At 40.8% G+C, this 27,618-nt stretch overlaps 1 protein-coding gene across 2 annotated transcripts in view; it reads left to right on the top strand.

The window, feature by feature from the left end:
- The window catches only part of si:ch211-26b3.4 (connector enhancer of kinase suppressor of ras 2), a 576,848-nt gene that overhangs the window by 484,290 nt on the left and 64,940 nt on the right, over positions 1–27,618 (top strand). For both annotated transcript variants that reach the window (XM_043704404.1, XM_043704405.1), the window contains exons 15-18: positions 1,348–1,396; positions 4,342–4,514; positions 23,676–23,749; positions 24,731–24,802. In XM_043704404.1, coding sequence (XP_043560339.1) covers positions 1,348–1,396; positions 4,342–4,514; positions 23,676–23,749; positions 24,731–24,802 — 368 coding nt within the window. The remainder of the gene's footprint in view (positions 1–1,347; positions 1,397–4,341; positions 4,515–23,675; positions 23,750–24,730; positions 24,803–27,618) is intronic.

The following is a 27,618-nucleotide window of genomic DNA, read 5'->3' as shown; positions in this document are numbered from 1 at the left end:
TTATAGGCTCAATCTTTTCTATTTATAATATATATATATATATGGCCTGGGAACCTGTCAAAGAAATGTCTACATCCATCAAAATGTCTTTTTGTGAATGAGAGAGGTTTTTTTCCAATTGAGTGAAGTCTACAATCTGAAACTTTTCCCAGTGGTGCCAGAAGGCACAGTGGGCAGGACTGGGACAGCGAGAGGTCTCTGTGGTATGTATCGGGTGTCTCAGAGAAAGGAGGAGAGGGATGGGTGTGTTGGTGGACTGACGCATCTGGGGAAGAGCAAGACGACACCCTGTTGGAGGAGGGAAGACCCTGTTGGCAGCTTGCAGGTGCCTGAGCTTGTTAATAGCTGCAACACCTTCACCCATCTCCCCCGAACCACCAACCACCCTGCCCTGAGTCTAGAGCACTTTCTGAGCACATACCTCCCCACCCACCACTGAGCTTCCAGTCAGCCTAAAAATCTAGGCCATGTGGAAAATTGACTTTGTTTTGGTCTCTTATGGGCTACATTTGGTACATGGGTATATCAGCTTAGGCCTCACCCATCTTAAACTGAGAACTGTATGAATGGGAGGTCAGTAGGAAGGTCTCAAGGGTAATTTGATGGTTCTCCCTGCCTCCAGACTCACTGGCAGACAAAGGTAATGCTCTGCACATGATCTAATTGAACGACAGAGCAAACTCAAGGGGGTGACTGGGCCCTGCTTCAATTCAGCCAAGTGACTCCTTAGGTCAGCTTGACAGAAACCTATGAGGGAGATAAATTGATTGTATTCAGAGTCAATTGTGGAAAATCTAACCCAAGGGTAAATTGTCTCACATGGAGGATCTTGAAGTGAGTATTTTCGATAAAATGTGCACTCTGTTTTCTTTCCTGAGTGATATTGAAAAGTGGTATTGCTTCTGATTGTTGATTTTTAGTATTATAGAGAAGATGGTTGTTCCCATTCCTGATGGGTGCTGAATTTCTCAGGAGCATTTCTCAAGTTGGAGAGGTGAAGGATTCCCAGAGGTCACTATCAGTTTTTACACAGCCCCCTCCAATATGCACTTAATTCTTGAACCCTTCTCGCTCTCAAAAGTCGACAACCATGCCATCTGCACTAAAACGTAACAACATCAGTATCTGCACCCCTTTGCTGCAGAGTAATGTGCATTTGAATTGTGGGTTTAAATCTGAGAAAGAGAATTCATATGATGGATGAATTATAGAACATGAAATGAAACACATAGCTTATTTTTCAAATGTGACAATTAATACCCTTTGTCATTGTGCCACATGTTATGTACCAAGTTTCAGTTAATTGGCTAGAAATGTTGAGTTATCCTGTTTGTTTGTTTTTCACAGTCTTTTCATTATGCCTCTTTGAGAGCAAAAACCAAAAAGAAAACGAAAGGTAAGAAATATGTCATTTTAAATCATTGAAAGTGACAGATCAAGTTGACAAAACTGTGTAAAAGACATGTACTGTCCCTGGATTTATAAATAAGTACTAACGCAAGCAGGTTCTGCTGTAACTTTACAAAATCACTGGTTAGACCACACTGTAATATTGGGGCTAATTTTGGCATAGAAGGGACGTCAAACCTCGAGAGGATGCAGAGGAAATTTACTAGAATGGTACCAGGGTTACATGTGGTGAGACTAGAGAAATCCAGACTATTTTCCTCAGGCCAGAGAAGGTTACAGTAGTACTTAATGGACGTCTTCATCATTATGAGAGAAACAAGCAAGAGGATCGATAATCAAAGGGCACTGATTTCAGATAATTGACCCAGGAACTAGGGGAGACAAGTAGAATGTATTATCCATGGTAGGCTGTTGGGATGTACAGTGGGCTGCCTGAAATTGTTGAGTAAGCAGATTCATTAATAGCCATCGAAGGGGAGATTTGATCATTCTTGAGTGGGAAAAATATTCAGGACAATGGTGAAAGAACTGAGGGGGTTGGAATGGCTTCTTTCACACATCACGATTGGCAAATAGACTCCTTGTCTCCTGTACGATTCAATGATTCCATTCTTTAAATCTGAAAACTCGTGTATGGTCATCCAGTTTCAGAAGAATAACTGAGCCTTTGTAGCATTCTGTTCTTTAAGCTATCTGTCTTTTTACAGCAAAACTTCATCGTGTATTACAATTGTGTAACTTATATTTGGTGATCTTCCAGGCTTTAGAGCATATATCTGCTTTTATCACTTTGTTTGCCTCTTGCAAAGGTTGTTTTGGATGCAGTGTTTGGGATTTCTAACTGATCAAGTCATTATTATTTTTGATCTGCTCTTCCTATAGCCAAACACAAGTGGAATAATCAGTGCAATGAGATTGCAAACTAGCTCATCCATAAAACGTACTGACAAGCCCACCACTTCAATCATGCCAAACTCATGAATGTGGTGTGTTTCCTCTGCCCCCAGTAGTTCTCCATTCTGTACAATGCTGACCAATGAGTAGCCATGGCAGCCAACAGCTGGTCCCACTGCACAATATGTAGCGCTTATATAGCAGACTAGAAGTTAAACTGTTTTTCATCCATACAAAATAATGCAGTGTGCTCCCAAGGGCAATGGAAGTTCTGAAAACAAAGCATCGATCGAGTGATTGCTGTCTTTTAAAGCTCCAACTGAACCTGTGTCTGCTGCCTTTTGAACCAGTTAATTCAAACTTTTTACTGCCCTTTGTGTGAAGAATTAGATCTGATCTTGTTCCTGAATGACTATTCTCTGATTTACGTGTCCCCTGGTTCTTGATTCCCACTGGGGGAGATCGTTCCTCCATGTCTAATCCATTAAGTTCTTTGAACATTTTAAAACCCTCAACCAAATCGCTCCTCCATCTCCTATACTCAAGGGGATACAAGCAAAGTTTATGCAATCTAACCTCATAAAATCCCCAGCTTAATTCAGGTGAATTCATGCCACACCTTCTCTAAGACAAATACACCTTTCCTGAGATGCAGTTTTCAAACTATATGCAGCCTTTCAGATGGTGTCTGATATAAGATGCACACAACTGAAGCATAACTACCTCGACTTGAAATAAATCCCAACATGTCAGCTGCCTTTTTAATCGATTTTTGTGTTTGCCTGCTTGCTTTTTTTTCAGTGATCACATTACTATTGACATCCTTATGAGAATTAATTACCGTGTGGAGGGAATTATCACATTTCATTTACTTTCTTTTTTTCTTTTAGCTAAAATTCATTATCACCTTCCAAGTGCAGGCGCCTTTGCAAAAATCAATGAAATTTCATAGGGACATGTGAAAGTAACAACCAATACTGGCAGTAAACATCAAAATGTAGAACTCTGCTCGACACCAGTCATGTTTGAATCTGAAATCTGCTCCGGCTTACTGCCTGTGACCTCCTTTACTTCAATCCTGAACACTGTTCCATTAATTTTTCTGGGTTTTGCTCAATCACATAATCCCCTTTAACAGGTGTGAGGATTGCCACTTATTGGAATGCAGTTACCATTTACTCCAGCCTTTACTGAAGAAGTATCAAGAAGAGGTATACTGGAATAATAGGTTTAATTTAACATCAGAAAGCATAACGAGAAAGCCTAATAAGCTTAAAATGCATTTGCCTTGAAAGGTTTGTCACTGAGATTAGTGATGAATGCTTCATGTGCTTGAATGTTCCTTTTTCTGCAATTTGTTTTGTATTTTAAGTATTCACCGACAGTCATTTCTGGCCTATGCAACATGCCATTAATCATACCTTCGTCCCACATTAACCAGCTTCCCATCTTTTCTTGGCTCACGTATTCAGATGGTGAATGAATGTTGGGATTAGTTTGATTCTCCTAGTCCTAATGCCCGTCAAAAGATTGAGATCCAGAGGGCTTGTGAAATGCGAGATGAGAATTTCTTTTCCACACAGCAAGCGGTAATGCACTGTCTGGACTTGTGATGGAGGCAGGTTCAATTGAAGCATTCGTATAAGCATGGGATGGTTATTTAAATCGAAAGAAGGTGCAGGGTTATGGAACAGGAACAAAATGTTCAGAAGGTTAGGGTAGACAAGGTGGACCAAATGGCATCTATTTGCATTGTAACAATGCTGCGATTCTTTGACTCTGCCACACAGGTCAGTCAAACGTGGTTTGACTCCAGTTGTCATCTATGTGATGACCTTCTGTGATGAGTAGGGTGGCATTTGTCAAACCTGTTAGAATTTAAACCTTAAGGTTAGAGAGGTTAGGCTGTACTCCCATCAGGCTCTCACTATGCCCCTCAGTGATGTTGCTGCTGGATGAATGTAGGCGTTGAAGGGATAGCCTCAAGTTCCATACATTCCTTCTCCTCGTGCTTTACTTTCTCCTTCTGCCCCTCAGGTTCTCTAACTGGTGGCAGCAGGCGACGCATTTCCTGCAAGGACTTAGGTCATGGTGACTGCGAAGGCTGGCTGTGGAAGAAGAAAGATGCCAAAGGATACTTCACTCAGAAATGGAAGAAATATTGGTTTATTCTAAAGGAAGCTTCACTCTACTGGTACACCAATCAAAATGTAAGCAACATGCTCCTTTCTTTGCTTTTGTATTGCCCGTGGGAGAGAAAAATAAATTTGAAGAGGTCACTGTGCAGAAAAGATCGTTATCACTAGCATTCCATGAATTGTCCCAACTTTCTGTCCCTTAAACAAAAGGATTAAATTATGAAGCAAATACTTCGAAGTCCTTATATCTTTTTGAGCACAGATCTTGATAAATTACCAATACTTCCTGATTCGCCCAAGGTTACAGGAATTCTGAGCACAATAATGTGGCAGTTTTGAAGTGGATGTGGAAAGCCAGAAATTTCCCTGACTCCCATTTGCTGCCTTGAGGATGAAAATACACCCCGTTAGCTTTGTTTCTCTTTCTACTGATGCTGCCCAACCTGCAGAGAATTTCAAGCATTTTCTGCCCTTATTTCCCAATTTTCGGCACCTGCTGTGTTTGTTTTTTTTATTCAGAAGCCGTTTGTTGCTCACGGTCCCTACCATCGGTTTAAAGTTTTGCTGCCAATTTTGTGGTAGTCTGGGCAAGAAGAAAATGGCCATCGCTTTTGTTTTTAATTAACTATTTAATTCACCCACAGTAACAATGGCTCGCTTTGTCATCTGACTCTGCTTTGCAGAGGGTAAAACGACGCAATGGGTTTTATGTTACCCAGCAGTGTACCACAGAGTTCTATAGCAATATCTGAGAATTCTTTAGCAATATCTGACAGTTTGATTTGTTTAAGAAGAAATTGTTCACCTTGTGCGTTCAGGTAACACATTTGTTGAAAGAAAATTGGCAATTATGGTCATTTCTAAGTCTGCAGAAGTTGTTCTTGTGTTTTATGTTTGAAGTATTGAATTGCTCTGGTGGTTACTGAACAAAGATACATGTTCAGAGCAATTATCAGTAAAGCTGACAGCACAATTGTGTTTAAAAGCCTGTCTGGAAGTTATGGTTTTGGCTGACTCTTTCGTTGTGTGGCTTTTACTGTGGTGCCTGCTGCGCTGAGACCCTCATCTTCCTAGCTGCTTTATCTCCCTTCCACCCCTTTAAGACAGAGCAGTATTTTGTCTTGGGTCTAGAAAAATGTGACTTCCCTGCTTTGTTTGAACTGTACCACCCGTCCTGCATGCATGCCAAATGACAAAAACGTCACTGTACTTTGCGTCAGAAAAGGAGATTAAAAAGGAAGCTGTTTAAAATGTTGAGGGTGGGGGGGGGGGGGGTGGAAGAGTTGCTGTAATGGGCAAGGGCTTAAAGAAGGAACTGAGGCAGTTGAAGATCTAGCCAGCAGCTGAAACAACCAGTCACAGCAGTTAGGAAGTGATACTAAGATATGCAAAATTGCAGAGGTAGGATGAATTCTTCATCATAGAATCCATATAGTGTGGAAGCACGCCATTTGGCCCAACAAGTCCACACCGACCCTCCAAAGAGTATCTCACCCAGACCCATTCTCCTACCCATTACCCTACATTTCCCCTGACTAATGTACCGAACTTACACACCCCTGAACACTACAGGCAATTTAGCCTGGCCAATTCCCCTTGAAAGAATTTGTGAATGGGAGCAAACATTTTAAATTCAGTTTACAATTATTAAATAGGGTAGTGGCTGAGGTTGGCTGAAAAGCATGAAGTGTTAACGAGTCAATCTGAAAATTGTTTTCTAAAACTCATGCTCAAGTTTGTTTGACAGAAACAGCTGTGTTTATTCTCTCATTCACACCTCGTTGCAGTGTAATATGTACAAGAGCAAACATCAGTAAATAACACCTTTTGTGTAAATTCTTTCTCATCACCTCCGTATTCACTGACTGTTCTTTTCCTCAACAATACACACAATTACGGATCTCCTCAGGTTTATTAAATTCTTTAGGGGAAAAGTGTTCTTGCTATTTCTTCAGTATTGCCTAGTTCTCTGGTACACTGGAGATAGCAAAACAGTAAATGCTGCATTATATGTAATTCCTTGTTCCGGAACAAAATACAAGGTCGAGATGGCCATTGCACACAACAGGGATACTGCATCCTCACCAATTTAATATGTGCGTGGTCTTTAATGATAAACTCAGTACAATGACACTCAAAGCAAAATATTGTGGACGCTATAAATCTGAAACAAATCACAAAGAATGCTAGAGAAACTCAGCAGATCTGGCAGCATCTGTGGAGAGGTAATGTTTCAAGTCCAGTATGACTGTTCTTCAGAACACAGAACTACCGGTCACCAAAGTCAGTGACAACACTTAGTTTGGGATCGGACTTTGCCAACTGAGCTTTGATGACTCTGAGGGTTGTTGGATTCAGAGATAAATGTGTAATGGAGTTTCAGCAGACATTGTGAAGGCCTTGCTGCAAATAGAAGAGGCGTTTCTCATGAACTTGTACAAGATCCGGAAAGCCAGGTTGGCAAGTTAACTGGAAGGCACATTTCTTGTCAGAGTCAAGAGTGTGGCGCTGGAAAAGCACAACAGGTCAGGCAGCATCTGAGGAGCAGGAGAATCGACATTTTGGGCCTTCATCAGGAATCATGCCCAAAACGTCGATTCTCCTGCTCCTCGGATGCTGCCTGACCTGCTGTGCTTTTCCAGCACCACACTCTCGACTCTGATCTTCAGTATCTGCAATCCTCACTTTCTCCTTGCACGTTTGTTGCCAGAGCTAGGAAAGCAGAAATGATTGAAGTACTAGAACAGCATTTGTGTTCAATGGAATTAGAAGAGAAACCCGGTACTACAAGTAGTGAGATACCACATTCAGTTCACATTGAGCTACAGTTAAAGCAGGTTAAGCACATGAGAAGAATGAAGAAGCGTAAAATGACAGAGAGACAGGAAGAAAGAGCATTGAAATTTATTTTAAAAATACAGGAAATGGAAACGAGAAGTCTAGAAATTGAATTGCCAAGGGAAAGGAAACAAGCTTAAACTAAAAATAACACAGTTATGAAAAAAAAGCCAGAGATAAGGAGAGTCTTAATGGGGAAAACCCTCATCATGGTTTAATGTTGTCAGGAAATGTTTGTTGTTACAAAGCCTTGAGAAGAAAGATGAGGAAATGTTCTTCAGTTCATTTGAGAAGATAACAACCTAAAGGAGGTGGGTGAAGGAAAATTGGACAAGTTCAAGATAAAGCACAGAAAATGTATGCTTCCCTGTCAGAGGAGGTTTCTGAGGATTATGAGCCTTTGTTCCTCAGGTATGCAGCCAAAAGGTTTGCAATTAAAGGCAACGGCCTAGATGAAGCTTTATGGAATTTGAAAGGGTTAAGCAAAGTAATTTTAACAAGCACATACAATCATCTGGAGCGGGAAACACCAATGAAGTTTCAGAAATAGCATTCTCTACGAAGAATTTCAAAATTAACTATTTTTTGCAGTAAGAACCCATTCAGAAGATCAATAGGTCGCAACTGCTGGACAGGCAGCAGTAATGGCTGACCATTATGAGCTGATCCATAAAACTAAATCGTTCTTTCCGTCACTGTCATAGATTTGAAACAGATCGAAAGCAGGAGGGTGAAATGGAGGCAAGTAGCCAAGTTAAGGAATGGACAACAGGGAATGCACTACAGAGTAGAAAGGGAGGTGCTGAGGATTATGGGTGAAAGCAAAAGTGTTTCCATTGTTAAAACAAAGTGGGACACATTTGTTGAGAGCAATGGAAATTGCGAGGAAAGCCCGCAGGACTTATTGGGTTGAGTTGAGTGATTCTGAGAATGGAACTTAAATAGGAAATGCTGTGGAATAAATTGTAGCTTTAACTATGATGAAGGCATAAGAGGCAAACACTGCTGTAAGGGAAGGAGAAGTGAGGAGATGAGAAAAAAACCATTTTTGTCAAGAAGGAAGATGATCCTTTTCTCTTCAAATAATGCAGTTCAACTCATGACTACATTAATGAACAACAGAACTAAGCAAACTCTTTCACTGCAAATGGATTTAGCTCTTCCTTCAGAGAAAGTTCAATGAAAGGCAAATGTTAAGAAACAGCATAAATGGAGAGTATATCCTGGTTTCATTGTGCAAAGTGCATTTGGGGTGTTATTTGTTGTCTGGACCAGTCATAATAGGAGTAGGTAAAGACTTACACCTGAGTGAATGATTTGGTTGGAGCGAAGGTTATAGCATTGTCCATAATCACAGAAACTCTGAGTGAGGTTATAGAGATAGGAACAGTAATAAGAACAGGTTGTGGGTATTTTTCCATCATGTGTGGTGACTTGAATAATAACTAAACAAAGTCCAACACCAGAAGTCAGAGTAATATCATAAGCTGATGTTAGACTAGCTGAAACTTTCCTTAATGGGGGGTTAATTCAAAGAAGCATTTGGCACCTTTTCCTGAACTGAGTCTCAGAAAATAGATCCAGAGATAAGTAAGTTATCACAGACAGGTTAGGCTAAAGCTGAGTTTGAAGTTGTCTCAGAAGGTGGTTGTATTAAAAATATATTTCTGATAAGGAAATGGAGACCCCTAACAGATCTGCAGATGAAGAACAGACAGTTGTTCATCAGATAGTGGCACTGTCCAGATACTACAAGGAGATATTCTGAGTAGTACTTGAAATTCCTACTGAACGACATTTAAGAATATGGAAAACTCAAGCATCAGCAATCAGGAATTTTACTCACAAAACTGCTGTGCAATTCTGTAAAATGTGTCATAAACCTCAGGAAGTTGGTAAACATCAACAAGCAAAACAACACCTTAAAGACCCATACTAGTTTTTAAAGAAATATTCAATAGAGTGTTTGTCAATTCAGAGGAATGCTCAAATTATAATAAAGAAGTCACTATTTACTTTGGAAAAGTACTGAAGTCACAGAGATCTAGAACACAGAGAAAGGTCCATTGAGTCTGTGTGAGACAAAAACAAGCACTTAACCACTCTCGCCCCATTTTCGAGCACTTGACTCAGAGCCTTGCATGCTTTGCCATCATTAATACACATCTAAGTACTTCTGTTTCTGTCTCTACCGCCCTTCCTGGCAGTGAGTTCCAGATTCCCACCATCCTCTGGATGAAAAAACATTTCTTCACTTCTCCTCTAAACCTCCTGCTCCTTACTTTAAATCTATGTCCCCTGGTCATTAATCCTTCCACCAAGGGGAAAGGTTTCTTCCTGTTTAGCTTGTCTAGGCCCCTCATTTTATATATCCCATTCATGTCCCTCCTCACTCTCCCCTGCTCCAAGGAAATCAATCCCAGTACATCAGGATTCTTAAACAGCTTAACAAGGTAATTGTTGAGAGGATGTTTCCCTACATAGAAGAATCTAGGAACAGAGAACATAGTCTCTGAATAAAGGGACACCAACTTAAGACTGAAATGAGGAGGAAATTCTTTTTCTTCGAGGGTTGTGAGTCATTGGAACTCCTTGCCACAGAGAGCTATGGAGGCAGAGTCATAGAGATGTACAGCATGGAAACAGACTCACCAATCCAACTCATCCATGCTGACCAGATATCTTAAGTCAATCTAGTCCCATTTGCCAGCACTTGGCCCATGTCCCTTCCTATTCATATACCCATCTGGATGCCTAGGAAATGTTGTGATTGTACCAGCCTCCACCACTTCCTCATACATGCATCACCCTCTGCCTAAAAAAGTTGCCCCTTAGATCCTTTTTAAATCTTTCCCCTCTCACCTTAAACCTATGCCCTCTATTTTTGGACTCCCCTACCCAGGGAAAGACCTTGTCCACTTACCCTATCCATGCTCCTCATGATCTTATAAACCTCTATAAGGTCACCTCTCAGCCTCCGACGCTGCAGTCCTTATGTACATTCAAATCCAGATAAATGGTGACATCAAGGATTATGGGAAAACTGCAGGAAAGTTTGAGGAATGTTTGCAGACTCTGAGTTTATACTCGATGGAGTTTAGAAGGATGAGGAGGCATCTAACTGAAACTTAGAGAATACAGAATGCCTTGGACAGAGTGGATGTTGGGAAGTTGTTTCCATTGGTAGGGGAGAATGAGACCCGAGGGCACAGCCTTAGAGTAAAGGGAAGACCTTTCAGAATGGAAATAAGGAGAAACTTCTTCAGCCAGAGAGTGGGGAATCTGTGGAATACACTGCCACAGAAGGCTGTGGAGGCCAGGTCATTGAGTATATTTAGGACTCAGATAGATAGGTTCTTATGTATGAAGGGGATCAAGGGTTATGGGGAGAAAGCGGGAGAATGGGGTTGAGAAATTTATCAGCCATGATTGAATGGTGGAGCAGACTCGATGGGCAGAATAGCCTAATTTCTGCTCCTATGACTTATGGTCTTATAGAAAGTGGATATAGGAATGTCAGATCAGTCACAATCCTCGAATGGTGGAGCAGGTTCGAGGGGCTGAAGGCCTACTCCTCTGTCTCTTTCTGATGGTCTTAGGCAATCTCTCTTCATAGTTGAAACCTTCCAGACCAGGCAATATCCTGATAAATCTGCACTGCTCCCTCTCTGGCGCTATCACAACCCTTCTATAATGTGGAACTGCATACAATAATCCAGTTGTGGCCTACCCAACATTTTATACAGCTCCAGCATAACCTCCCTGCTCCTAAACTTCAAGCCTTAGCTGAAAAAGGCAAATCTACCCTCTTAGCCACTTTATCCATGTGTCGTGACACCTTAAGAGACAAAGGGACATGCACACACAGGTCCTCTGACCCTTGGAGCTTTGCAGGATCCTTCTGTTCATCGTGTATTCCCTTGCCTCACTTATCCTGCTCAAATTTGAAAAACTAATCGAGGAATGTGGAAGGCCTAAATCTGTTATTTGAAATAAAGGTGGACAAAGAAAGTTTGTTTAGTTAGAAGGATATGAAATGACTGTTCAGTGTCCCACAGCAGATACCCCGACACAATCAAGTTTAAATTGTGATTGTGGTGCTCAGGAAGTAGTCATGTTGCTCAATGTGCAAGAAAGGAAATGCAGTTTAATTCTGTGTAATCAAATATACACAATATCATTGAACTTCCTTTAACAGTGTCCACAGCACCAACATGTCTAGCGTACTCCTATTGTATTATCGTAACAATAGTGATGCCCAGTGAACGGTAAGGTCTGACAGTCAGCGATTGTACAACTAAAGAATGCAAGATTGTATTTGAATCTCTTTGCTATAGATTCTCCATTAGAATCCAATGTAGATCTGCCAAACTGTAGTCAGAACGTATCAGTATTTCCCAGCGTGTTAGTTGTTGGCTTTAAAATAAAGAAATTCCTTGTGTGATTTTCATGAAGACCAGCCAGGCCTACGTTCAGGTGGAGAAAGTAGGAAATGCATTGAATTTGAAGTGCAGGAAACTATCTCAATCAGAGTCAGCAAACCTTTGTCTGGATTCTGAGCATCTGTAATTCAAATTCCTCCTATTCATTGTTGCACTGATGTTTCATTTGATAAGCAACAAGATTTAATTGTTTTAGAGGTTTACAGCAAAGAAACAGACCCTTCGGTGCGAACTTGTCCATGCTGTCCAGTTTCCACAAATAAACTAGTCCTATTTGCCTGTGTTTGGTCCATATCTCTCCATACCTATCCCATCCATATACCTTTCCAAATGTTTATAGTGGGGTCAGAAGGTTCTGGCATTGCTTCCAGAACTATAGACATTTGGAGCTCAAATCAATAGTTAAGAAGTGGGATTCTGCAAATAAATTTTGAGTCCAATAATAGACATTCTAATAGAGTGGCATTGTTTAAGACAAGTTCTGATCAGATACTTAAAGCAATCCCAATTTTCATCCAAATTGAGGAAGTAGACATGAGTGAAGCAACTGGGAGGAAAAAAAGTAACAGTAGTTGAAAGTAGGGAAATGGATCCAGAAAATGATGTGTGGGAGAATATATTTACTTCATACCTTGAGGAATGGTTTCTTAAAGCAGGAATGTTCAAGCATATACTTGAATTGAATTATGTCAATTGTCACATGTGCTCACACATGAGTACAGTGAAAAGTTTATAAGTCACTACTTACAGTGGCATCTTAGGTACAAAGGTACCTAGGTACAGAATCTAGGTACAAAGTAGCAAAATAAGGAACATGAAGAATCAAATGCCTCTAATCCTTAGATCAAGATTAATGCGATATAATTTTAGACACTGACACAGAGGAATTCATTTCAGAGCCAAGTTAAATTGACTTATTTTTCTGTTTCAAATGAAGACTGGTAGACAGACAATGAGCATTATTACCTGAAATTATTTTCCTTGGAGTAAGAGACTGATTGTACGAGTCAGCAGAACTTACTCTTTCTGAGAATTCCTTTTTGTTGGAAAGTTCAAAACTCAAAATGCAAGACTTTTCAAATGGAATCTTTTGATTTGATTATTCAACGTAAAGATGCTGCTCATTTCTGGAAAAGATAGCGTGATGTGTTTGACTCTAAACAAGAACAGTTGTGAGGGCGTGAAAGCAGAGCTAGTGAAAGTGGACTGATATTTAGATTAAGGCATCGTGGCAAACCCATTTAAAGTGAGGTTCCAGAAAGCAGAGAATAGATACATTCCAACAAATAAGAAAAATTCTAAACTCGAAACTGCCATCTATGTTTAACTAAAAATGTCAAAGATCGTGTCAAACTCAAAGAAAAGGCATACAATTGTGCAAAGATAGGGAATGGTCAAAAGATTGGACCAAAAATAAAAAGCAACCAAAGAATTATTAAAAGATTTTTAAAAATGGAAAATTTAGAGCACAAGAGAAAGTTAGCCAAAAGTTTAAAAACATATAGGAAAAGTTTCTTCAGATCTTTAAGAAAGAAATGAGTTAGCTGAGTAAATGTTGGTCCTGTAGATAATGAATTTGGTGAATTAGTAGTGGAGGATACAGAGATGACAGATGAATTGAACAGATATTTTGCATCCGTCTTCAATAGAGAGGAGATGAGTAACATCCCAGAAATAGCTGTAAATCAGGAATTGAAAGAAAGGGTGGAACTCAAGAAAATTTCAATTCCTAGGGAAGTCGTACTGAGCAAAATATTGGAACTGTGAGTTGACAAGTTCCCAGGTCCTGATGGATTTTGAGGAGCTGGTGGGATAGTTGATACATTGGTTTTAATTTACCAACACTTATTAGTTTCAGGGAAGGTTCCTTCAGTTTGGAAAAAATGTAGGGAGGGAAGCAGTAAACAGGAAACTACAGGCCAGTTAACTTAAAATTTGCCATTGGGAAAATGTTAGGAGCTTTGATGAAAGACATTTATAACAGAGTATTTGGATAAACACAAGGCAATCAGGCAGAACCAACATGGTTTTGCTGAAGTGAAATCGTGTTTAACTGATTTACTGGAGTTCTTTGAAGATGTAACTTGTGTTGTGGATAATTCTTAGGAGGCATTTAGTAAGGTACCACATCAAAGGTTATTGTGGAAAATAAAAGCTCATGATATTGGTGTGACATATTGACATGGATGGAAGATTGCTTTGTTGACAGGAAGCGAAGAGTTGGAATAACTGGATCATTTTCAGGTTGGCAGGATGTCATGAGTGGTCCGCCATAAAGTCATTGCTCGGGCCTCACTGTTTACAATTCATATAAATGATTTGAATGAAGGGACCAAAGGTGGCTAAATTTGCTGATGTACCAAAAATAGGTAGAAAGGTGAGTTGTGAAGAGAAGCCTACCAAAGGAATATAGATCGGTGAAGTCAGTGGGCAAAGATCTGGTAAATGGAGTACAACATACAAAGCTTTTAACTTGTCCATCTTGGCAAAAAGAATAACAATGCAACATATCACCTAAACTGTGAGAGATTGCAGAGGTCTGAGATGCGGAATGATCTGGGTGTTCTAGTGCAAGAATCATAGATATCTGTGTGCACTTGGAGCAAGGAATGCAGAAAGGTTATGGAATATTATGTTTTATTGTGAGGAGTATTGAACACAAGGGTAGGGAGCTTATGCTGGTGAATTCTAGGATATCTTGTCAGCAATGGGTTTGGTGCCTGGAAGGGTAGGGCTAGAGTCGGGGAGGAGACGTTCCATTGGTAAAGAAGAGGTCATTAATAAGGTGTGTTTGGTAAGACAGGGCAAGAGATCTCACTTGGCCTCACAGCAAGAAACCCTTCTAAAAACCAGACAAAAGTGACACTGAGCCAAATAGTAAGTAAGATTCAGCCCTGTCTCACTGCTGAGTGATATCAAAGTCAGACTAATTGTCTCCATTTGTTTGAGTTTATGGTGATTTTGCCCAGTACTGCTGGTTTGATTGGCTTTTCTATTAATCCACTAGTGTTGGTTTGAGAAAGTTCAATGTAACAACGATATTTGTATTGTCCCCAGACCAATTTTTGATTTGATTTGATGTGTTCCTGTCACGTGTACTGCACTTCAGTGAAAAGTTTTGTAAAATGTGCCTTACAGGCAGATCGCACTAGACAAGTGCATCAGGGTAACAGAACAGAGTGTGGGATACAGTGTTACAGCTGCTGACAAGGTGTTAAGGTTTGTGTGATGGCAGTGCAGCAGAACACAATATAGCTCTGGCTCTCTACCTCTCCCTCTCTTCCTGTCCCCCTCTCTCCTTCTCTCCTTTTCTCCTTCTCCCTCTGTCTCGCCCACACTCTGGGTGCAAATAAATCCAGCTCCTGTTTACTGTATCTCACCTACCTATTTCCGTGAACTGCATTTTGCATACCCCTGCAGAAGAAAGGTGGATGAAAGCTTTCCTGGGTATTGACAGGATCAGTCTGAACCAATAACTTAACACTGGGGCAAACAACCTTGTTGGAGAAAGTGAGGTCTGCAGATGCTGGAGATCAGAGCTGAAAATGTGTTGCTGGAAAAGCGCAGCAGGTCAGACAGCATCCAGGGAACAGGAGAATCGACGTTTCGGGCATAAGCCCTTCTTCAGGAATGAGGAAATGTGTGTCCACATTTTCAGCTCAAACAACCTTGTTGTCAGCAAAGAACTGAAATAGCATCCAAGGATACCAGAAGACATCAAACTAAAACAACTCATCAAATCCTGTACTCTAGGTTGGCACTATTGAACTGTGTTTTCCCTGTTTATTTTCCCACCCTTCAAATCCATATCTTTGTGGGTCTATCATGTGTCAATGTGCAGGCAATAACAATAGACTACGGTTATAGAATTTTAAGTTGGTAATTCATACGCACTGTTGCTATTAGTTAAAAACAATTTGTTCATCAAAAATAGATTTTTTTTCCTTATTAAGTTACACAACCTTGTGGCATATATACTTTCATACTGTATTAATAAGTGGAGCCGAATTGGGAGTTCAATCATCAACAAATATTTTGGCTGTTGTGATGTCTCTAGGAATGGCAAGGCCTGCTACTCTAGTGGGCCATAGCAGCACATTAGAGATGTTTCATATCAATTGTCAGCTGTGTAATGTGAGCCTCTCAGTTACTGGGTATTGTCACAGTCAGGGGACTGTGTGACCTCTTGAAGTTTACACTGCTGTCATACAATAGGGACTAATTGGCTCATAAAATACTTTAGGATTCAATGAGGAGAGGTGGGTTTCAAACTTAGGTCAAAGAACTCTCTTAATTGAGAAGCTGTATGTATAAAGCTCCTCAAAGTAGTAACAGTAGTAACAGTAACTGGTTGTCCTGGGGCTTCAGAGTAACATCACGCTGAGTCACTGTCAACAGCTCTGTGACAACCTGATAAATAGAATCACTGAATCACAGCCAACCCTTAATACTCACTGTCAAATATCTTAAGATGGTAATGAAGCCACTGACTAAAAGAAGAAGTGAGCTATCTGCAAATGATAACTTAAATGTCCTGGCCTATGGCTGAAGGATCATTACGAAGAACTTTTCAAGTATTAAAATACTCTTTGCTGCTCAGTTGGTTGATATTATCCAGTTCAGGAGATTCCTGGCCATTGGGAGGCAATGACATTGTGGCACTTTGACTGGACCGAGTAATCTAAAGGCTCAGACCAGTGTTATTGAGTCATAGAATCATACAGCATGGAAACAGACCCTCTGGTCCAACCAGTCCATGCTGAACATAATCCCAAACTAACACTAGTCCCTGCTGCTCCTGGCCCATATCTGTCCAACCTTTCCTATTCATGTACTTATCCAAATTACTTTTAAATGTTATAATCGCACCCACACCCGCCTCTTCCTCAGGAAGTTCATTCCATATGCAAGCCACCCTCTGTATAAAAATTTGCCCCTCATTTTTTTTTTAATCTTTTTCCTCTCACCTTAAAAATGTGTCCCCTACTCTTGAAATCTCCCTCCCAGGGAAAAGACAGCTACCATTAACTCTATATATACCCCTTATTATTTTATAAACTTATATAAGGTAGCCTCTCAACTTCCAATGAAAAAAATCCTCTTCTATCCAGCCTTTCCTTATAACTGAAACCTTCCACACCTGGTTGTCCTGGGAATTCACGTTCAAATCCTACCACAGCTGGTGAAATTTAAGTTCCAGCAATAAAATTAGAATTAAACTAGGAGAAAGTGAGGACTGCAGATGCTGGAGATCAGAGTCGAGAGTGTGGTGCTGGAAAAGCACAACAGGTCAGGCAACATCCGAAGACCGGGATGATCGACATTTCGGGCATAAGCTGATGAAGGGCTTATGCCCTAAACGTCAATTCTTCTGCTCCTCGGATACTGCCTGACCTGCTGTGCTTTTCCAGCACTACACTCCCAAATTAGAATTTAAACCTAGATTCAATAATCATGGTCATGGGATTATCATCAATTGTTACAACGCAATAATTTCTTTAGTGAGGAAAATCTGCCTTCCTTACCCTTCTAGCCCCATGGCCACTGGAGATGGGCAGAAATGGTGACCTTGCCAGTAACATCATGAAAAGAATAATACAGCACCCTCTGGAAACAAGTCTTGAGAGCGTGAACAGATCATCAACTTGGTGAATGATATCTGTGTAACTCAATACATGTGCAAAAGGTGTGAAAATGACTCCACGACATTGAGAGAAGCACATAGCAACACCTCTTTTGCAGCTGGAAAACCACAACTAGTGGGCCTTTTAATCTCAGCTAAAAGGAAATTAGAGACAGGTCTTGTGATGCAGTGATTGTCTCCAGTCCTGAAGTTGAAAGTTCACAACCCACTCCAGGACTAGTTAGCCAAGGAAAGGATATCACATGAGGTGATTCACCAACCTTGGAATCCTCTCACTATTGCCCAGAAAGGCAATAGTGAGAGGATTCAAGTCTGACTTGCTGCAGATATATGTCATTACGAGTCTGAGCAGGTTGATTAAAATAACAAAAGCAAAATACTGCAGATGCTGGAAATGTGAAAGAAAGCCAGAAAGTTCTGGAGAAATTCAACAAGTCTGGCAACATCCATGGAGAGAGAAGCAGATGTAACATTTTGAGTCCAGTATGATCCTTCTTCAGAACTCTGCTTCTCTCTCCACGGGTGCTGCCAGACCTCCAGAGTTTCTCCAATACTTGGTTTCAGCCTTCTAATCTCCTTTTGTGTGTTTGTAACACATATATTCTTTATCCCAATGTTTTTATGCTGTGCTTTTATATGGCTTTCAGTTGGATAACACCTTGAACAACACACACTGCCTTAACTGAAGACTTGTTTCAGTGTCTTGTTTATACACATCATCGCTTTTCATCATCATTATTGGCCCACATGCAAAAATTGGAATTCCATTTGCTTTATTTGGCTTTTTCCATTTGAGGTTCGATTTTGAAAGTCTGTTTATATGCACAGCTAAATCCATCTGCTTTTTTATACTTTGGAGACTTCTGCTGTTCAAATGATAAATATGATCCTGATCCCATTATTGTTGAGAAAATAATTCCCTACATCCAGAGAGCCAATAGACAAAACAAGGTCGTGTAGGTTTCTCTAGCTGTACTTCACAAGATTAGGTTGCTTCTAACGGAGCTTCATCAGTAATGATATTCATTTCAATGGGTAATATTCTTGCACCTCAGTAAGGATGGCATCCAGCTGGTATAAGAGCTGGCATCCCTGATTATTTGCAAATGCTAAATTGTGACTCACAAGGTTAGAACATACTTCTTTGCCTTTTTTTGAACTGAGATTGACTTCATTTCTCTCAGGAAACTAATACTTTGTTGATTTAATTTCAAATTAGTTTCAACCACCCTTCAGTATTGTGGCCCGTCCTTGGGAATGTTGGAGCAAATGGAACCCAACAAATATGGAGCAAGTAGCATTTTGAGAATGAATTTTACTTTTCATTTCTGTATTGATAAGGGCTTGTACACAGCATGTCCTTGCTCCATGTTACTGTCATACTGCTCAGTCTGTAGAAGCTCTGTTTAATCTTCAGGACTAAATAGAAACCTGGCTATTTCTTATATTCCTTGCCTTCATTTTAATCAAAACAATATCTACTGTATTGTTTCAGCCTCATAATTGCAATGTTGGTTTTCTTGGTCTTTGACTCTGTTTTTGATTCAGACTGCACTTTTTAAAAGCTTAAAGTACAATTAATGAGCTTTGGAAATGAGGAGCACACACGTTTTGTGACTATGAATTGACAGCCTTGTTAGTCCCATTACAAAAATATGAACTACCAGAATATTGAGCATTATTTGCCTGTGCCTTCACATTGAGAGTTTAACACTGGCTCAAACCACTTTCGGTTTGACTCTGAAAATAAACGTGCACCTTGTAAGTATACAGCATTGACGCAAACTGTCTGAAAAGCCAAGTAGAATGAGACAGGCTCCTCCAAGGGCAGTCATTGCAGTAGCATGCTGTACCCTGACTCTCAACTCAAGTTGTATTTTCATTACTACTGCACCACCCAGTGTCAAGTCAAGCAATGTCCCAGATCTTCCAATTAAAAGATAGTTGTTCAGCAATGTTCCCTGAAAGATGCACGTCAGTCGGTATTGCTTGGATATCATAATGCATCCCTTTTTTTCCCTCCCTTTGTTAGGACCTGCTCTTCCTGAGATATAAAAATGCCCTAGACCTCAGTGAGCAAGGCATAATCTCCAAATCTGAGGACAATAGTAATCACTGTGAGAAATATTCAAGAGCTTGAAAGGACATAGGCCTACACCAACATTGGCTGGTGGAATGGATGTGACTCGTTACATTTAATGTAGAGAAGTGTGAAGTGATTCATTTTGTTATGGAGAACGCAGAGAGACAATTTAAAATAAGGACACAGCCATAAAACGGGTACAGGAGAAAAGGCACTTATCTGTATTTGTACATATTCTTCTTTAAACTGTGTCATCAAGAGGGATCTGACAGGTTGAGGAGTGGTTAATAAAGCATGCAGAAATCTAGGTATTATTAATTGGAGCATTGAGTGCAAAATCAAGAAGTTTATGTCCAGAAGGTTAAGCCTGGACTAGAATATTATGTCTAGATCTGGACAGCCTTTTTGTAATGATGTGAAAGCATCGGACAGGATGCAGAAAAGATTCAGGAGGCTAGTTTCAGGAATGAGGAGATGATGGCCTTGTGGTACTATTGCTAGATTATGTGACATCACCTCTGCTGCATCTGTCCAATCAAGAGGATGCTTTCCTGGGAGTCCTCAGCATTGGCTCTGGACCTCATGAAGTCTCATGGCTTCAGGTTAAACATGGGCAAGGTAACCTCCTTCTGATTACCACGTACTGTCCTCTCACAGCTGATGAATCAATCCTACTCCATTTTGAAGAACAATTGGACCATCACTGTGGATGGTAAGAGTGCAAAATATGCTCCAGATTTCAACATCCACCACAAGAGTGGCTCAGCAGCAGCATTACTGATCGAGCTGGTCGGGTCCTAAAGGACGTGGCTGCTCGACTGGATCTGTGGCAGATGGTGAGGGAACCAACAAGAGGGATAAACATATTTGATCTCATCCTTACCAATCTACTGGCTGTATTTGCATCTGTCTATGACAGTATCAGTATGAGTGACCACTGCACAGTCTTAGTGGACACAAAGTCTTGCCTTCACATTGAGAATAACCTCCACTGTGTTGTGTGGCACTATCACCATGCTAAATGGGATAGACTTCGAACAGATCTGGCAACTCAATATTAGGCGCCCATGAGACACTTTGGGTCATCAACAAGCAGCAGAATTGTACTCCAGTATAATCTGTAACCTCATGGCACGGCATATCCCCCATTCAACCATTACCATCAAACCAGGGGACCAACCCTGGTTCAATGAAGAGAACAGGAGGGCATAGAAGGAGCAGCACCAGGCATACCTGAAAATGAGGTGTCAATTTGGCAATCTTACTGAAGACACACAATATGATTGAAGTTTATTCTCACTGTGAAGGTAAGACTCAGTGTCCACAAGGACAGTGCAGGGCTCACTCTTATCAATGTTGTCATGGACAGATGCATCTGCAGCCAGCAGATCGGTAAGGATGAGGTCAAGTATGTTTTCCCTCTTGTTAGTTCCCTCACCACCTGCTGCAGACTCAGTCTAACAGCTATGTCCTTTGGGACCCGCCCAGCTTGATCAGTAATGCTACCCCCGCGCCACTGTTAGTGCAGGACATTGAAATCCCCACCTAGATTACATTTAGTGCCCTTGCCATCTCATTGCTTCCTCCAATTGTTGTTCAACATGGAAGAGTGCTGATTCATCAGCTGAGGAAGGATGGCATGTGGTAATCAGCAGGAGGTTTCCTTGCCCATGGTTAATCTGAAGCCATGAGACTTCATGGGGTCCGGCGTCGATGTTGAGGATTCCCAGGGCAATTCCCTCCTGACTGTATACAACTGTGCCCCCACCTCTGCTGGGTCTGTCCTGCCACTGGGACAGGACATATCGAGGGATGGTGATGGCGATGTCTGGGACATTGTAAGGTATGAATCCAAGAATGATTATATCAGGCTGTTGCTTGATTAGTTTGTAAGACAGCTCTCCCAATCTTGGCACTAGCCCCCAGAAGTTAATAAGGAGAATATTGCAGGGCTGTTTCTAGTGTTGTCTTTTCCAGTGCCTAGGTTGATCTGTCTGGTTTCATTTGTTTGTTGTGCCTTTGTAGTGAGGGGCTTGCTAGGCCATTTCAGAGGATGGTTAAGAATCAACCATATTGCTGTAGGTCTGCAGCCACATGTAGGCCAGACATGGTAAGGATGGCAGATTTCCTTCCCTGAAGGACATGAGTGAGCCAAATGGATTTTCTATCCATGGACAATGGTTTTGTGGTCATCAGTAAATTTTTAATTTCAGAATTATTTTTTGAATTAAAAATTCTGCCGAGGAGCAGGAAAATCGACATTTTCGGCAAAAGCCCTTCCTCAAGAATCATAGCGAAGGAGGTACTGACTTTATGTAAATCGTATAAAACAAGTCACCAACTAATTGTACACACGCACTCTCCCTCTCTCTCACTCACATGCACAGACACAAAGTCTCTCTCTCACACACACAGACACACGCTCTCTCTGTCACACACACACACAAAATTGCATTCCAAGAATAATGAAGTTTCTTTTTCTCTTTCTGTCCACCTTCACTGCTCAATCTAAAAATAGAAATATAGAAGATAGCTGCAGAAGTAGGCCATTCAGCCCTTCAAGCCTGCTGCACCCTTCAGTAGAATTGTGACTAATCGTACAATTCAAAACCCAATGTCTGCTTTCTCTCTGTACCTTTTGCTCCCTTTATCCCTAAGAACTATATCTAGATCCTACTTGAAACCATTCAATAACTTTGGTTCCACCAATTTCTGTAGCAGAGAATTCCCCAGGCCCACCAGAGTGAGGAAACCTCATCTCAGTCCTTGTGAGGTAATATCAGTGAACCTTGGAGCCTTATCTCTGGGCAGGTGCATTTTCCTTCACTTTGATTATTTCTGTTCTGATTGTTTTTAGACATGTGTGCTGTATTACAGCTTATTTTTAAGAGGAACAGGCTGCGTTTTGGGAGCTGATAGCTTGCAAGCTGACTTCTCACACTGAGGCAACCAATCTCCATACCTCTGGGTTGTGAATGCAGACAGCTAGCAGCATGGCGCATGCTGGGTTGCGTGTAGATTGCACTGTAATGAGAATGAAATTTGTCTGTCCTTTCATTGGAACCAAAAGAGACAGAGCAGGAATTGCAAGCCCTACAACCAATTAATGGCATGGGTCAATTTTCGGCCCATTGTGTTAAACCTGCATGGGATCTTGATTAGATGACACTTTGGGTGTTCAGTTCTAGTCCCCATATCATAACACAACAGCAACTCTAGAGAATATGGAGTCAAAGTATCCTTACTAATACCAGGACTGCGAGGTTATACCAGTTGGGAACAATTGACCACCCAGGGATGAGAGAAAAGAGAAAACGGAGGATAACTAATGGAAGACTTTAAATTTGGAAGGCAGTTTGATAAGATAGGTGCAGAGATGTTTTCACTAGATGGGAGACAAGGCACAGTAAGTGTAAGATAGTTATGAATGAGTCCAAAAGGAGGAACCAGAACCTGGTTAGAATGTGGAACTTATCATCATAAAGTGGCTGGTATAGATGTAGATTAAATAAATACAGAAGGGGGAAAGGATATATTGATGGGTTTGAATGAAGAAGGATGGTCAAAGATGCATTTTGGACATCACCAGGATACGCATAGGCCCATTGGTTTGAGAGGCCTGTTTCTGTGCTATGAATACTATGTGAAATGACAATGTAATTTATTTGGATACACACAAAAGCAGTTCATTGCATTTCTAATACTTTTAACAGTAGAGCAGTCAGGTTGCAGAATCACAGTGGACTAATAGGTAACTGCTAAGGTGAAAGGATTAAAGCTTTAATGGTGCTATTCAGCAGCAAAGGTACATCTATTTTTTTCTTGTAGATTCATTCTGAGTTAACCTGCTTACAGTTGGTTGATGAAGAGCTTTCAGCTTAACCTGACACAAGAACGCTATCTTAAAATGGTTGTTTCGAGGTCAGTAATTCTAAAGTTACGGTTTAATACACAGAAGCACAGGGTTTAAATAAAATGTCATGACAGGAAAAATTCAAAGTATAATTGGAGCTACTTTAGGGGCATGCTAAATGAATGGATACTTGAGGTAAGGAATTGAAGCTTTTCGAATCCCCATTTTTGTCAAAATCTGAATAGATTAGAATTTGAAGTCAATGTATGTTGATGTATTTTTACATCACAAGAGCCTTTAAGACCAGAAAACTTAATTTTTTCATATCAGAACATTTTCTCTTCTCATCACCGACTCTGTGCTTTCTCGACAGGATGAAAAGGCTGAGGGATTCATCAGCTTGCCGGAGTTCAGGATAGACAGAGCTATTGAATGCAGACGGAAATAGTAAGTGTTAATCTAGCAATGCGGCTGTGCAATTTGTCAAAGAAAAGGTTTCCAAACAGAAGGAATGCTATGAGGATCTGAACATAATTTTACCAACTGCATGCTTTCAGTAATGAACCTCAGGCCCCGGGACACGGGTTACATCCACATTCAGTTTCCAGGGCCCTCGAGGGACAGTTCCAGTCAATAGAGAATGAATGGTTTTGTATACAGTATCAGAACATTTACTTTCAGCTACCACGAGATCCTATATATGTGCCGTTCTGTTGTGAAGTGCAAATCGTAACTCGTTTTGACATTTTAGTAACTCACTTAGTTTGAATAAAATTGACTAGCAACTGGAGTTGGAGGCGATGGCCTTGTGGTATTATTGCAGGATTGTTAATCCAGGGACCTAGGAAATTTTCCTGGGACCTAGGTTCAAGTCCTGTCATGGCAGATGATGGTAGTTGATTTCAATAAAAGAAACAAAATCGGGAATTAAGAGTCTAATAATGCCAATGAATCGATTGTCGGGGGGAATAAAACATTTGGTTCACTAATGCCCTTTAGGGAAGGAGGATGCCATCTTTACCTGGTCTAGCCATTGATGTGTTAAAAGTCAACCTCATGACTCCAGACTCATTGTCATGTGGTTGACTCTTAACTGCCCTCTGGGATGGACAATGAATGCTGGCCTAGCCAGTGACACACTCATCCCAGGAATGAATAAAAGAGCAATGTTTTGTGTCTCTAAACACAAGCTGACTTTGTGTGACAGTGTAAAATATGCCACCAGCTCACCGACCACCTTCCCTTGATGCCTCAGTAAAACCATATTCATGAATAAAAGGTGAGGAGAGCTACCCACTCACTATCAGCCATTATACACTTGCACACAAAGAGTCATAATCTGTCACAATGTCATCAAAACTTTGAAGAGTAATGACATTTCTTTCTGTCGGTCTATGTGATGTGACTTTCATGTTTGTTCCTCTGCAGTGCCTTCAAGGCTTGCCATCCAAAAATTAAGAGCTTCTACTTTGCAACTGACTGCTTGGAAGAAATGAACAGGTAATTAAAAAAAAGCTTCCGGAAAAATGGATTATATTCAGCAGTTTAGATGGTGATTCAAAACTGAAACTAAAATGCATGATGAGTTTATCCGTGCCCTCTTTGCACATAGGTATTGATTAGGAAGAATGGATTGACTTGATGGCAAACCAGCATCAGAGAAGTTTTGTTAATTATGGGCCATGAGGCATATGACAAAAAATTCACATAACTTATTCTGGATATAGAACATAGAACATAGAACAATACAGCACAGAACAGGCCCTTCGGCCCACGATGTTGTGCCGAACATTTGTCCTAGCTTAAGTACCCATCCATGTACCTATCCAATTGCCGCTTAAAGGTCACCAAAGATTCTGACTCTATCACTCCCACAGGCAGCGCATTCCATGCCCCCACCACTCTCTGGGTAAAGAACCCACCCCTGACATCTCCCCTATACCTTCCACCCTTCACCTTAAATTTATGTCCCCTTGTAACACTCGGTTGTGCCCGGGGAAAAAGTTTCTGACTGTCTACTCTACCTATTCCTCTGATCATCTTATAAACCTCGATCAAGTCACCCCTCATCCCCTTCTTACGAGCTCTATCCACCTGAGTGGCAACTTTCAATGATCTATGAACATAGACCCCAAGATCCCTCTGTTTCTCCATCTCACTAAGAACCCTACCGTTAACCCTGTATTCTGCATTCTTATTTGTCTTTCCAAAATGGACAACCTCACACTTGGCAGGGTTGAACTCCATCTGCCACTCCTCAGCCCAGCTCTGCATCATATCCAAGTCCCTTTGCAGCCGACAAGAGCCCTCCTCACTATCCACAACTCCACCAATCTTCGTATCATCTGCAAATTTACTGACCCACCCTTCGACTCCCTCATCCAAGTCATTAATAAAAATTTCGAACAGCAGAGGACCCAGAACTGATCCCTGCGGAACTCCACTTGTAACTGGGCTCCAGGCTGAATATTTACCAACTAAATATATCATACTTTGAGACTCAAAATGAAATATACAAATTCCTGCTGGTGCTGGTGCTGGTGCTGGTGCTGGTGCTGGTGGTGTACACAAACTAGATGAGTTCATGTGACATTCACATGTTGTTAGTCTTAACACAGGCGTTGATGCTTATTTGCTAAACTGCTATGTTTGCTCTTTGCATTAAACTAACTGGGGATTTTGTGTGAGTTAATTCTGTCTTGGCTGTAAATATAACCATTTCTATGGCAGAGATTGCACCTTGTACTTTATTTCTCTGCAGTATGGAGTTTTGTTCCTGTCTGTTATAACTCAAGAAATAGGAGCAGCAATAAATGGTCTGGTCAGTTGAGTAGGAGAAAGTGAGGACAGCAGATGCTGGAGATCAGAGTCAAAAGGTGTGGTGCTGGAAGAGCACAGCCGGTCAGGCAGCGTCTGAGGAGCAGGAAAGTCGACATTTCGAGCAAAAGCTCTTCATCAGATATGGTCAAATGAGCTTGGTCTGCAAAGGAGTACTTTATAGTCAGTATTTGGAATGTGTATAGATTAGCATTTTCCATGCACAGAAATTATGAATGGAGAATGGATTGTGGTTAATCAAAGGTTTACGTAATTTCATGAAATATAACTATTCATTACCTACAGTTTATCACTCATTAACCATTCAATGCTTGCTTTACCTAGATTTCATGAACAGGCTCTTCAACACTGATGCCACACTTTCGGAAGACACTGTGATGATACACAAGATATTCAATAGAAAAGAGATTGAAAAACTGAGGTTGTTCTCTTTTGAGTCGAATGAATTAAAGGAGATCTAATAGAGAGGTTTGAAATTGTACCAGTAGAGTGAATAAAGAGACACAATTTCCAGTGGCAGGAGGGTTAGTCAACAAAGGACACAGATTTAAGGTGATTGTCAACAGATATAGCGAGGTGATCTGAGAAGATTGTTTTAATGCACAATTGTTGTTTGGAATATACTTTCAGAAAAGGTGATGGAGGCAAGTTCAACAGTAACATTTAAAAGAGAATTGGACAAAAACTTGAAGGGAAAATGATATGAGATTTTAGATTTAGACTTCAGATTTAGTTTTTATTGTCACGTATACTCAAGTACAGGATACAAGACTGTTGTGAAAAGTGTATAATGTTGCCACACATGATGCTACCTTAGGTACAAAATCATAGACACAGAAGTTGAAAAATTAAGAAATAAGTTTAAAAAGTTTAGCACTGTAGTCTTCTTAGTATAAAAGTAGAAAAATAAAGTTAAAAAGTCTGCGATGCAGAATAGGCAGGAGAACAGAATTCTTAGAAAGCTCAACCAAAGGCACAATGGCCTTTGATTGGGCTCCATCTGTGCTGTGTCGTTCTGGGATTTCCATTTGATATGTCGTTGCTGCCACTTTGGAGTAACATTTAAAACATTTGACCTTTGCACTGTGGGCAGCGTTCCCTTGACACATTGGATCTGCATGATCATACAAAGGTCAATCAAGTGTTGCACATTTAACAATTACAATCATACACATTCTGATGGTTAACTGGGATTAACTGCCACTCTAACCCACAAAAAAGAAATTGGTAAGGATCCTCCCGTTAACAGACTCAAGGTATGTCTGACATGGAGAAAGTGAGGACTGCAGATGCTGGAGATCAGAGCTGAAAAATGTGTTGCTGGAAAAGCGTAGCAGGTCAGGCAGCATCCAAGGAGCAGGAGAATCAATGTTTCGGGCATAAGCCCTTCTTCAGGAATGAGGAAGGTGTGCCAAGCGGGCTAAGATAAAAGGTAGGGGGAGGGACTTGGGGGAGGGGTGTTGGGAATGTGATAGGTG

The sequence above is a fragment of the Chiloscyllium plagiosum genome, chromosome 15 (genome assembly GCF_004010195.1).
Source record: "Chiloscyllium plagiosum isolate BGI_BamShark_2017 chromosome 15, ASM401019v2, whole genome shotgun sequence".
Lineage (NCBI taxonomy): Eukaryota > Metazoa > Chordata > Chondrichthyes > Orectolobiformes > Hemiscylliidae > Chiloscyllium > Chiloscyllium plagiosum.
Note: the sequence above shows the minus strand (reverse complement) of the source record. Positions and strands in the feature narration are given on the sequence as shown.